Here is a 13,345-nt window from a genome sequence, read left to right as displayed (position 1 = left end):
TGATGTTGTTGGTACGGCTATGTATTTATAGGAATAACCCATTATACACAGACTATTACTGTAGCCAATTCTCATAATATGCAAATAGTCTATTGTGCTATTTGTGCTAGCGGGCGTGTATTATTATGCAAGTGGGTTTGTCAGTGAGTCAACGAAAAGTGTGACTTGTCTCATACGAAAACCCGTTCGTAATAAAACCAATGTTTCAAAATTTGATGAACTTATTGTACGTTAGCAATGCAATATTCGATTCATTACAAACATTCCTATGTTTGTAATAGGTAACGGCTATTTAGTATTTGGTTAGACGTCACACATTATACATTATTAGTATTAGTACTAGTACCTACTTTTATTAGTAGTATAATTGTAGACGTTCAGTTAATCATACAAATGAAATCTAAAAGGTAGGTATGCGATTTGAGATTGCGAGTTGACGGGATATTATACTCAGTAGTAAAAATGATGCAGTTATTTATACTACATATATTAATTAATTTTTGTATTAGGTTATATGACACAAAATAGTTATTTGTTATACAAGGGTGCAAAGTTGTATTTTACCCGCGAGTGCTTCAACACACGAGAAATGAAATACATTTGCACCCGTGTGTAACACAAAACTTTTCACCTCACTATAGCGTGGAAAGTGCAACATCCACAGGCGTTAGATCATCTTCATCACTGGAATCACTAATTTTTTTACGATATTATAACAAAAAACTGGAAATTCTGTATTTTTACGTGAGAAGTTTTTAATTGAAAATTTTGTTGACATTGTTGGCATTTCTGACGTATGAAATGTCAATGATGCGTTTTGAAATTGCATCGACTCAACTTGTGCGTTCAGAATTATATTTAACATCATTATTAAAAACAGACGTTTTTTATGGAACTTTAAGGTTTATGACATAAAATCATTAGATAAAGCTAAATTTGGTATTTTTTATTAGATTCTCAAACCATTTATTTAATGATACACTAGTGGATAAAATGCGTTTTTCCCCGCTTGTTTTAAAGGATAAAAGACAACTTTCCGAGCTGGTGAGGGGAAAATAAAATTTACCTATCGTTTGTATGACACAAAAATAAAACACTTAACTAACAAGATATATTTATATATACTATACCAGTGGTCGTGGGTTCAAGTCCCACCCAAAGCAGTGAAAATTTCCACTTTTAATTTATTTTTAAGCTTAATAGCATTGTTCGCAGACGTTTCTGCTTGATACAAAATTAAGATATATACCGACTTCGATTTCCACAAACGATAATCTCTGACGTTAGTGTGACTTATTTCAAAGATTATAATATATTTTATCAATTTATCTACATTTATCATTCGGAAAATAACACGATAAATCAATAAGGTACAAAGTACAAGATAAATAGAATTGTATTGTACATTATTCTGGATTAATAATAACTCAAGGCTTGCAAGTGTTTACCGATTGTGTTCAGAAACTTGGTAAAATAGGGTATGATATGACCACGGTATGACCGCTTATCATCAAGATGAGTCGATTGTATTTATGAAAAGAAAAGGCTAATTACAGATACGAGGCGATCACATGCTGACGATGTTAGTGTAGCGTAGGTCGATGATAGTGTACATATTTTTGTCAGTAGGCGGGCGTTTTTTTGAATTCCGATCGCCCGATTTCGTTACTCGAAAATCGGTCCCCAGGTAACAAACGCACGCAAAAAGCATGCACGGGCGTATGTAAGTATCTATTGCTCATTACCTACCGTATTTAAAGAAACAATATAAGGTCAATGTAGATAAGGCTGTTTATAAGAAAAGACCATCTCCATGTTCTTTCGTCGTTAACTCTTGCGTTTGTACCTTAGAGAAGTTCGGTAGAGCAGAAGAAGTGAAGCTCTTCCTTTATGTGTCTGAGCGAAGTACGTATAAAAATACGAGAGGTCTTGCCCTATGGCGGTCTTTGCAGCAATATTATTTCTATGCCGGTCTTCCACACATTGACCTTAGGTACGTTTTTCCAAATATATCAACGCGACTATCTTTTTTACATATAGCTTCAGTCCTCTTGCACCGCGTTTTGCGTTTAGGTGCCTAAATAATGAACAATAGAGATACTTTAAATTATACATTAAAATTCTAAATAAAATTCAAGGCAAATCGTGATAAATATATAATATATATGGAGTTAACGGCCTGAACTTACGAAAACATACATTTTATTTAGTTATGTGGCAAACATTACTATACTACATGGGTATAATGTAAATGTAATGTAATGTAATACTAAGTCATTTCATAAGTCATCATTCAAGGGTGCAAAGTTGTATTTTACCCGCAAGTGTTTTAACACACGAGAAGTAAATACATTTGCACCCGTGTGTAACACAAAACTTTTCACCTCACTATAGCGAGGAAAGAGCAATATCCACAGGCGTTAGATCATCTTCATCACTGGAATCACTATTTTTTTACGATATTATATAACTATCTTGAAGATGTGTATTTTTACGTGAGTCGGAGTCGGTGAGAAAATAAGTTTTAAAGTAAAATGTTTGAAATAATATTGTCTTCGGTTACCGCGATAGTTACTCATGAAATAAAACTATGAAAACGGATTATATCGCGTATATTGAATTTATAATACATCCCGACGTTTCGAACTCTTTACAGCGTTCGTGGTCAACGGGTGACTGAGGAAAAATTACAAAATGCAAAAATACCCACATACTAAAATAATGAACAATCATTTGTAATTTTTCCTCAGTCACCCGTTGACCACGAACGCTGTAAAGAGTTCGAAACGTCGGGATGTATTATAAATTCAATATACGCGATATAATCCGTTTTCATAGTTTTATTTCATAAAATGTTTGAAGTTGACAATGTTGACATTTCTGACGATGCGTTTCAAAATTGCGTCGACTCAACTTGTGCGTTCAGAATTATATTCAACATTATTACAGAAAAACAAATATGCACAAATGTGCACTTTATAATGATAATAACATTGTAAAAAATGTAGACATATTTAGTAGTAGTAGTAGTAAAACTCTTTATTGTACAAAAATAAACATAAAACACGAGAAAAACGTGTACAAAGGCGAACTTATCCCTTAAGGGATCTCTTCCAGTTGACCTTTAATTTAATTATACCATAAGCTCAATAAACAAAATTATTCAGGACTAGTATGTAAATCTAGACGCGATCTGTCAATATCTAAGTGTTAATATACCTATTATGTCATGTTCGTCGATACCTATTCGCAAATTCTTTTACTAATCTGCTGAACCTAAGATAGGTACTTTTTCGTGCTATATATAAAGATATGTTTAATAAAAATGGAAACTATAGGTCTAGAACTCTAGACTAAGAGAAGAAACTGTAACAATATTTTATGTATGACCGTTTGTTTCATATTTAAATAGATAAAATAAAATAAAAAATAAATATTTCTATGGAATTTTAAGGTTTATGACTTAAAATCATTAAATAAAGCTAAATTTGTTATTTTTTATTAAATGCTCAAACCATTTATTTATGATGATTAATATCGAACGAACCATTATTATGAGCGTTTTACGTTTTGTTATCTGTCAAAAGCTACTTAAACACCGATTACACGCTCCATCCAAGGTCAAATTACTGTCCCCACTAGTGGATAAAATGCGTTTTTCCCCGCTTGTTTTAAAGTATAAAAGACGGCTTTCCGAGCTAGTGAGGGGAAAATAATTTTATTTATTATTTTTCTTAATTATTTCTTAATTTTTTTTTGCCGTCTTTTATACTTTAAAACAAGCGGGGAAAAACGCATTTTATCCACTAGTGGGGAAAGTAATTGGACCTTGGATGGAGCGTGTTTAAGTAGCTTTAGACAGATAACAAAACGTTAAACGCTCATAATAATGGTTCGTTCGATATTAATTATCATTAAATAAATGGTTTGAGAATTTAATAAAAAATACCAAATTTAGCTTTATTTCATGATTTTAAGTCATAAACCTTAAATTCCATAAGAAACATTTGTTTTTTTTTAAATGATGTTGAATGTAATTCTGAACGCACAAGTTGAGTCGATGCAATTTTAAAACGCATCGTCACTCGTCAGAAATGTCAACATTGTCAACAAAAATTTTCTCACCGACTCCGACACGTAAAAATACACAACTTCCAGAGTTTTCTGTTATAATATCGTATTATCGTAAAAAAATGAGTGATTCCAGTGATGAAGATGATCTAACGACGCCTGTGAAAGTTGCACTTTCCTCGCTATAGTGAGGGGAAAAGTTTTGTGTTACACACGGGTGCAAATGTATTTTACTGCTCGTGTTTCAATTCCACACTCGCGGGCAAAAAACAACTTTGCACCCTTGTATAACAAATAACTATTCTTTAGCCAGACTTAATAATCAAAATATACTGTCCGCGTGCCAATTCCGTGCATTCGGCGGTCGAGGAAGTGGGGGGGTGTGCGCCGCGCCCCTACGTACAAAATGATACCAGTCTGTCATGACGCCCAATATTCCTAACATTCCTCAGCCGTGCACGGAATTCGCGCGCGGACGAGTGTTTCTCACCGAACAGCATTCGCCACAATATCTTCCCGCACTGTAATCCCAGCAAGACATTTTGATAAAACAACACAAACGCGCGCTCCCGCCTAGTTATCACAAGTAAATGTGCTTTTACACAACCAAGACCTTATTTATTCAGAAGTGTTATCGAGTCGTTATCGGCGACGAGTTCGCGGGTTTATCGGTAGACTATCGTCGCGTAATCGCTGCGATGGCGACGGCCCTTATAAGGTATCACTTTTAAAGATTAACACGTTTCTTTACTGCGTATCGACTCATCAATCATAAGCGCCACTTGCACCATCTCGCTAAGCCGGGGTTAACCGGTTAAACCGTTTTTTACTGGTAACCATGATAACTCCCTGGTGGGTTAGTGAATGGTGCAAGTGGCTCTAAGTATCATAACATTTTAGATTAAGCTTTTTTTAGAATGCAATCCAAGCATTTTACGAGATTCAATGTGTCGACCATCCAACTGGCTACGCTCGACTTTGAAACAATAAACGCGAAGTTATGAGCTGTCATTTAAACAAATTATCTAAAGATAACACGCTATACCTACCTATATCTACGATGAGCGAGTGAAGTAACCTTAAAAAAATGTAAGTGTGATGTGTTGCTATAAGCGCCTACTTTAACATTTCAGTAGGTGAAGAGATTTCGCCTCGTGGATAAAATGAATACAGAACAAAGATAATAAAACAGAACCGTAGCTAAAAAAAAATTGGGCAATCCCAAGTCAAAAAATATTCTAACAAATGAAATATAAATTCAAGTTTCACCCCCTAAATTTCTAAAATAAGAAATAAGCGGTTTTGACTTATTCGCAGTATTAGTAGTGGTAGTTGCTATCTGTAGGTACTGCGTGTTGCGTTTTCGGTGTCTATATCCAACGGTCTCTAATAAAACGCACTTAACCGATTTGCAAGACCGAAGTGATCCAATAAAAGCTAGGCCACGAGTGCCATGACTAAAGTTTTGTAAGGAGCATTAAAATCGCCTCCGATGCTTTGGAATCGACATTGCACCTGCAGACTCGGCCCGAGAGTCACTCGGCAAAAGAACGGACCTTTTATGGAAAATATTGAATTAAGAAAGTAGACTAAATAAAAAACCGGACAAGTGCGAGTCGGACTCGCCCACCGAAGGTTCCCTTTTTAGTATTTGTTGTTGTAGCGGCACCGGAAATACATCATCTGTGAAAATTTCAAATGTCTAGCTATCACGGTTCAGACAGACGGATAAACGGACAGCGGAGTCTTAGTAATAGGCATGAATTACCGCCATTTTTAGGGTTCCGTTTTTACCCTTTGGGTACGGAACCCTAAAAATGGCGGTAATCACTTTAGTTAAATAAGATGTATCCGACACCACCTGACGTGTATTATTTTTGATAGTTTAAATATATTTTATATTTTACCATGATTTACATGAATATTTTGAAAAATACTGCTGACACGTTAAATAAGTGGCGTTAGACAGATTTGACATTTACGTTATAGTTGCCATTGTTTTAAATAAATTTCAGTAGCACAGTCTATAAAACAAAACAGTCATTCGACGAAGCCGTCTAGACAGGGAAATCGTGCGGGGTTCCAGGGGCGAGGGGTGTACCGCGCGCACCCGAGCTGCATACATTCGCCATTGTTAGTAGCTCGGTACACTTCAAAGTCGTCGGTCCACTGCATTCTTTTTACACTGTGCCAGTAGTCTGTTCAGAATGAGAAGAGTCGTGGTAAGGGGATCCATACATTCTACGACTTCTCTTTCCGCGCGTCCGTCCTTTCGAAGCAACAACAAATTAATTGAGATAAAATATAGTTTTCAGAGATCGTTATTAAAATTTTTATCTATTTACTCAGTAGGTACTATTTGCTCTCATTAAAGATCGTCATTAATGTGAATATGTATGTTACATTCAACTATTAAAATATATGTTTACCTACTAGGTAAACAGCAGTACACATTTAAATGTCAGATAACCTTCAATGTCAGGTGACCATTCATTTGTTTACGTTATTTCAACTTTGTTGGAAGAGGTACACTGCCCCCCCCCCCCCTCCCCCCTTGGTGACGCCCATGATTTATTTATTTAAAGTAGAAAACCAAAAAAACATTAGAACCATCTGTCAATCACAACTACGTCCTTAGGTGTCGTTTTCAATCAAAAGGTACAACATTGTCGTTTGCCATAAGGACGCTCTGACAGGTTAATATTCGCATAAAGATACAATCCAATTTCGTCCTTATGGTAAGCGGCAATGTGGTACCTTTTGCTTGAAAACGTCAGATTAATGAAAGGATAGCATTCGAAATCATATGCGCATTTTGAATGCACTATTACATACACACCTCTACTGATTGCGTGTCTGAGTATCTAAGTAAACTTATACACCGAACCGTGCCCGCGAGGGTTATCCCAACAAAAACATAAATGTAAAATGAGAGCCAAGTTCAATACATATTAAGAAAATGTGTCGTTGTTGACTCGCCGACAAAAGAATTGGATCTATATATTAGAGTTATAAAGGAACTTGAACTTGGAACTTGATTTGACTTGGCTAGTTTTTTTACCAACAAACAAAATTTTAGAAAAGTAACATAGATAAATATAATACGCTATACGTAAAACCTAGCCAAGACAAATCCTTTATAATTTCAGGTTTTTTTACACAGCACAGAACTTGACACCCATATAGATCTCAATTCTTAATATTGAACTTGGCTCTCATTTCACATTTATGTTTTTGTTTGGATATCATTACTTTTTGTACAGAAATAACTATAGGTATTCATCATGAAAGCAGTTTTTCCCAAGCTGACCCTGAAAGGATCAAAGGAGACCCTCGCTAACGAGCGGTCAGTTGTGAAAAAAAAAAAAAAACATTTTTTAGATTTTTTTCCTTTGAATACGCCTAATAATCTACCTTCATTTCATGCCAAATATCAAGTGGGTTAGGTTTTTTATGTCAATATATATTTTTATGAAATTTTGTATTTAAGACAAGCTAAGGGGATTGAATGAATGTGACAAATTTCATGTGTGTACGTTAAATAGGTTTCAAGTTGTGAAGGGGTCAAAAGTATCTCGAAATGGTTCGTGTAATATTACACACAGTTGCTGCGTCGCCAGGTCATTTTTCTTTGAACTTGGCTGGACACGCTACCGCGTGTCTAGATCTTCTTGCCGATAAATTCTTCTTCTGAAGAAGAACTTCAACGTTAAAGTGGAATACATAATATGTATTTTATATACCTACATAATAAATATGTAGCTACAAAAAAAAATCGGAGGAATAGCTTAATTGTTTTTTCTTTCATATATCTATTATAGTTAATACCAAAGTAATTTCAGTCATCAACTGTATAATCTGCATAATTATCTATCTTGTAGTGTCAATTATGCGATCAAATGACACTTTTCACTTTGATCCGAATTGGAAGTGAACACCAAACAAAATTATTTCCAAAAAACTCGTTATTTAATAAATAGCAAGAATTGAAGTCACATTTCACCAATTTGCATATATTATGTTCGTATTTTCCTACTTAGTTATTTCGGTGTCAGGGCCAGCTTATGAATATGTAAACGTTGTTTTGAATCACCGACGTACCAGGACCAGTTGTACTTACTAATAGGTAAGGTAGGCTCACGATCCTTTATTTGCGTACAATTTTGTACTAAAGTGTAACTTACCTACTTGTGTATGTCGGTGGCCGATCGTAAAATGCACCAGATCATGAAATTCCTAGGCATATCATGAAACGCCGCCGCAATTTCATGATTTGGCGAGTGATCACCCACCATATTGTTCAAACCTTATCGTTTGAAGATTTTCCTGGCGACGTTTAGGCATATCGAATAATTATGGTATCCAAAGCTGAAGCAAGTAGATACTTAAATATACAATTGATAATAACTAGGTAAAATATTAAATTAACCTACCTAATTCAACAAAAATATTATTATTGGTTGAATCAAACCAAGTAAATAAAATTGTTATTTTAAAATAAAATTACGCCGAAATATTTAGGAATATCAACAAATACATTGCTCTCATCGATCTGCCGTATTATTTATAATAATGCACATTATGCTTATGATGTGCCTGGGCAAACCTTATAGGCACGTCATGAAAACGCAACGTTTTATGATATGCCTAAGAATTTCATGATCTGGCGGATTTTACGATCGGCCGCCGACACATATACATACTAAACATAGACACGTACTTGATAGGTAATAATAATTACTCTAAAATTGGAATCGTACTTAATTTTTATTTCTTTTTCACTTTTACTAATATATAGGTATGGACATATAATTGTATTTTTTTTAACATATCAGCTCTGATGAGTCTGCCTTGATTTCCAGAAACTGCCTCCGATATCCCGAAGCTCTCAAGTTGAAGGTATAAATAAAGTGTTTTCTTTCAATAGGTACTCCTACGTCTCCTACTTACAAAACAGCAAACAAATGATCACAATGTATTCTACTAAACTTGTATAGTGATTGAGACTACTATTAATACATGATTACGGTAATCCGGGCGCAGAACCGGTTGACCAAGGCTTGGGTTTTGCCCGCTCTGTTGCTAACAACCTTCGTCTTCATTCCAATGGCGTACCAACAACAGCAGTCGAGCGTTCATTGGACTAAACTAGTATAAAAGCAATCTATGTTTACGCATAGTTATTGCAGTTCACTAGTTTCCAGTAATACTGGTCTGGTTGAGTCGAAATCTTGCGTGGACTTAGTATACATTGGAACGTATAATCTTTTTGTGCTCTTTGTCTGAGCGATTTGCGACATTGTATGACTAGGGATTTTGAAGTTTCGGACATTATTTGTTCATGAATTGGTACCTACTTACGAAATGTGCAATAAATTGATCATATTTTGACATTTTTTTTAATTTATCCAACACATACTTCAGCAAAAAATCATACCATCGTTATTAAGTTTATAATGCGTAGCTTAATTCAGCCTCTTCCGAAAACAATCATCAAACTGAATGAAGTTATTAAGGTTTTTGAGAAAATCTACGAAAACTAGAACGGTAAGTTGTGATGTGACAGCTTCCCAGGTAGCTTTTGACACTTCTTAATCTAGACTAGTTGATGAACAAAATATACCATTAGGTATACCAAATTTATAAAAAAAGCATACAAAAATAAATCACGACTGTTAGAACGTTTTCACATTAACACAAGAAAATAAAAAAAATCCGTGTAGTTTTGAAAATTGGTTTAACGACGTTTGGTTTAAAGGTAAAACAACGTTTTCTTAAATCTTCTATTTTTTATCTCTTTGTTAATTTAAACAGCCTGTAGCTCGTAAAGTTTTGATCGTAGAGTAAAAATGAATATGACCTTATTTGTAGAAAAGTTTATGTAGCATCTTTTGTCCGAAGTAATTATAATGCTACTCGTACAACCCCCCCCCCCCCTACACCCTCAGCACAACCCCCACCCCCGAGGACTTTTAGTATGTTCATCTGGACACCACAAGGTATAACCAAAGATAGATATAACTCCGTAATAGATGGATACAGTCTAAGGAAAAAACGTGCCTCGAAAATCAAGAAAATTTGATTCTCGTTCAGAGGGCGCTACTAGCTTTGGCCTGCAGTCGTATAGATGGCGTTGACGGTTTCGTTTGTTATTTAACAATTTTAACGCATATCAGTGAAAGAACATGGGTCAAAATCATAAAAATAATTAATGCAAATAAAAAAAATCATTTATCCATATTTAAATACATTTTATCGTATTTTTATAAATCTTCATTTTTAGTTTTAAAGTGTGTCGACAGATGGCAGTGAATTTACTGGGGTTACAAAATTTACTATGACAGTACCACTCTAGTATAAGTTACTCTATGGTATAACTATACCAATTTTCAAAACTACACGAATTATTTCCGCAGATTGCCCATTTTCGGCTTAGTTTGACGTGGCTACATTGTCCGATATAGGATCCGAATCCGACAACCGGGCGCCATCTTTAGTGGTCAGGCACACTACAACAAGCATTATGCCTACACATACGCACACAAACAAATATTATCGGTCCGACAGCTGACGGGGGGGCTCCGACATGGCTGAATTTATCGGAAGCGCCTTTCCGATATCGGATGTCGGAAGGAACCTATGACAAAATCAGCTGCAGGAGTGTGTGATTGGCATTAAGTCCTCCTTTTTTGCGTTATTTATAGTTTTTTAGTAATAATGATTTTTTAAATGCATAAATAAATACAGAGAAACACATATCTTACATTTTACTTCCTTCCGACATCCGATATCGGATCGGACAATATGAAAACGCTCTTAGAATAATAATTCATAATTGCCAAATAATGTGCCAACACTAATAAACAAAGTTATCATTAGAAACTTGAAAAACCAAAAAATATAAGAAAAAATATCGTAATAACGCAAACGTAATATTTGATGTCACGATAATATAAATACGATAAAAAAATTGGTTACACTTTGTCACTCAAAACCGCTTTTCATGCGATGCGCTGTTGAGACGTACGATCAAAAAGCGCATTTCAAAGAAGAGATAAGAACGTTGTTTCCAGCTCGCCAGCTACCATAGTTACCGAGAAATCTTCATTGTCACAACCCTCCTAGGTCTTCCCTAATTATCGACTTTGCTTTCCCTATTTCGGGAAAGCTTCAAAGCTAGTTACGCCCTTGCAGCGCAAAACCTTACAAACTGCACATAACTGCACAACAGTAAGTAGGTACGTAAGAACTCTTATACTTAATTAAATTAAATTGCAAGGACATGTGCCCACGCGCAGGCTGTGCTGTGACGCTGGTTTCCCTTTCACCGAGCCGATGGCGCGATTAATAAGCACTCCACTTGGATAAATTCATGTATAGGCACACTTTGTGCCCAAGCGCTCTGATCGCTTGTAGGCTCTTGTCATTTAAATGTAAGCTTTGTGGCATTAAAGTAACAAGCAACCCCTTTACTTATGCCTAAATAGTTAGGGGGCGAAACAAGGAAAACTTTTCAAAGCTTTTTCATTGCTTTGTGACGTTTTTAACTTTTTAAGGAAAAAATGTTTGTAGATAAAGGAGAGTTTATATTGTACGGCATTACTGCCTTAACCTAAAATAAGTTACCGATTGTGGATTTTCCTTGACAATTACATGTTTATTTATTACTTACCACTTACCCGTCATGAAACTCGTAATAAAAATTCAATCAAGTCAAAAATGCAGTCAAACTTTTGACTGAAACACGTTCTGGAATTAAGCAGATACCTACTCGTACAATCCGCATCAAAAGTAATGATTGAGAGAAACTACGCATCATAATAAACATTTAGTTAGAGATGCATATATATAAATACATATATCTACATGTATTTGTTAATTATTTCTTGGTTTCCTATCGATTTAGGAACTTTCGTGATAATATCACCATCACCCGTCCATTAAAACAGCTTCTTCTAACAAACGTCGCGTGACATTTGGTAAAATTCAAGCACTAAGGAGCCCACAGACTATCAGTCCGCCGGACGATGTCGGCCTGTCAGTTGTTCGGAACTGTCAAATTTTTGTTCTAACTGACAGGCCGATATCGTCCGGCGGACTGATAGTCAGTCAGTAGGCCCCTTTAGACGTATTTCAACATTATAACAGCAGCGTATGAATAGGTGCTAATTTCACAATTTTTTTTATATAAATACTAATACTTCAACCACTCCACTTCACTGGTTAGCTGGAAGAGATCCCTTATAGGGATAAGCTCGCCTTTGTACCTAAATTTATATGAATTTCATGTTAACAATTTTTGTTTTGTACAATAAAGTGATTTACTACTACTACTACTACTACTTCATTCGAATTGCTGATTTTGTTGAAAACAAAATTGCCAAAAATGCCAAATATGTGACGTCACACCAGGGGGGAGGGGGGGTTGCTAAATGTGACCAGTTGTGACAAGGAGGGGAGGAGGGATAAAAAAATCTTGTAATTCGTGTGGTGTAATTTATGAATTACGCTAAATATCTATTTATGGGTGGGGGGGAGGGGGCAGGTATCGATGCAGCTGACTGTACATCGTTAGCATATTATTATGTTAGACATCTTAATATACCTGTTTCCAAAATTACCTGTATAAAATACAGAAGAATAATTTACACATTAACTTATACTTAATTAAAATTTTATATGGATGGATTACCTATTACGGATAAGTGATAATATATTATTATGATGATCGAGTATTATAATTGTAACTATATTAAATTAAATAGAACTATCAAGGATTAAAGATTACAGTAAAGACGTATTGACGTCAATCTGATATTAAAGAAGGAGTGCGGTGCACTTTGGATTCATTAATGGCCTCAAACTATGTCATAAAAATTTTCCTGAATGGGGGCCTTAACGACTTGTGTAGTAGTAGTAGTAACACATCCTATTCATAAAATAATTTTGCACTCCTATCTATAGTTACCTATTTGTATATAAACTGTTTTCGAATTAGCTATTGAGTATATATATTTGGAATATAGTTGGAATCTTTTGAGGCGATTTTTTGGGCTTAAACCCTTATAATCTTTCTTTTATTCAGCGGTTACTACACTTACTACTACTGCTACTGACTGAACGGGAACAAGCCCGTTTAAAAAGCAATTTTACCATCCTATTTATATGGTTTAAATTCACGAAACAGCTCATTCGGAGATAACACGTTTTATTATCTCAAAAAAAATACCTGAATTTGGGCGGCTGATTATTCTACATCACCTAAACATATGTT

The 13,345-nt window shown here is 35.1% G+C and overlaps 1 protein-coding gene across 2 annotated transcripts in view; it reads right to left on the bottom strand.

The window, feature by feature from the left end:
• Window positions 1-13,345, bottom strand: part of LOC134741675 (DNA-binding protein D-ETS-4) — a 75,938-nt gene that overhangs the window by 51,893 nt on the left and 10,700 nt on the right. The window contains exon 1 of one of the 2 annotated variants that reach the window (XM_063674540.1): window positions 4,562-4,647. The exons of the other annotated variant lie outside the window; for it this stretch is intronic. Within the exon in view, the coding sequence (XP_063530610.1) occupies window positions 4,562-4,612 (51 nt within the window). The 5' untranslated portion in view covers window positions 4,613-4,647. Of the gene's footprint in view, window positions 1-4,561; window positions 4,648-13,345 lie in introns of those variants that run through there. 2 annotated transcript variants of the gene reach the window in all.

The sequence above is a fragment of the Cydia strobilella genome, chromosome 5, assembly GCF_947568885.1.
Source record: "Cydia strobilella chromosome 5, ilCydStro3.1, whole genome shotgun sequence".
Classification (NCBI taxonomy): domain Eukaryota; kingdom Metazoa; phylum Arthropoda; class Insecta; order Lepidoptera; family Tortricidae; genus Cydia; species Cydia strobilella.
Note: the sequence above shows the minus strand (reverse complement) of the source record. Positions and strands in the feature narration are given on the sequence as shown.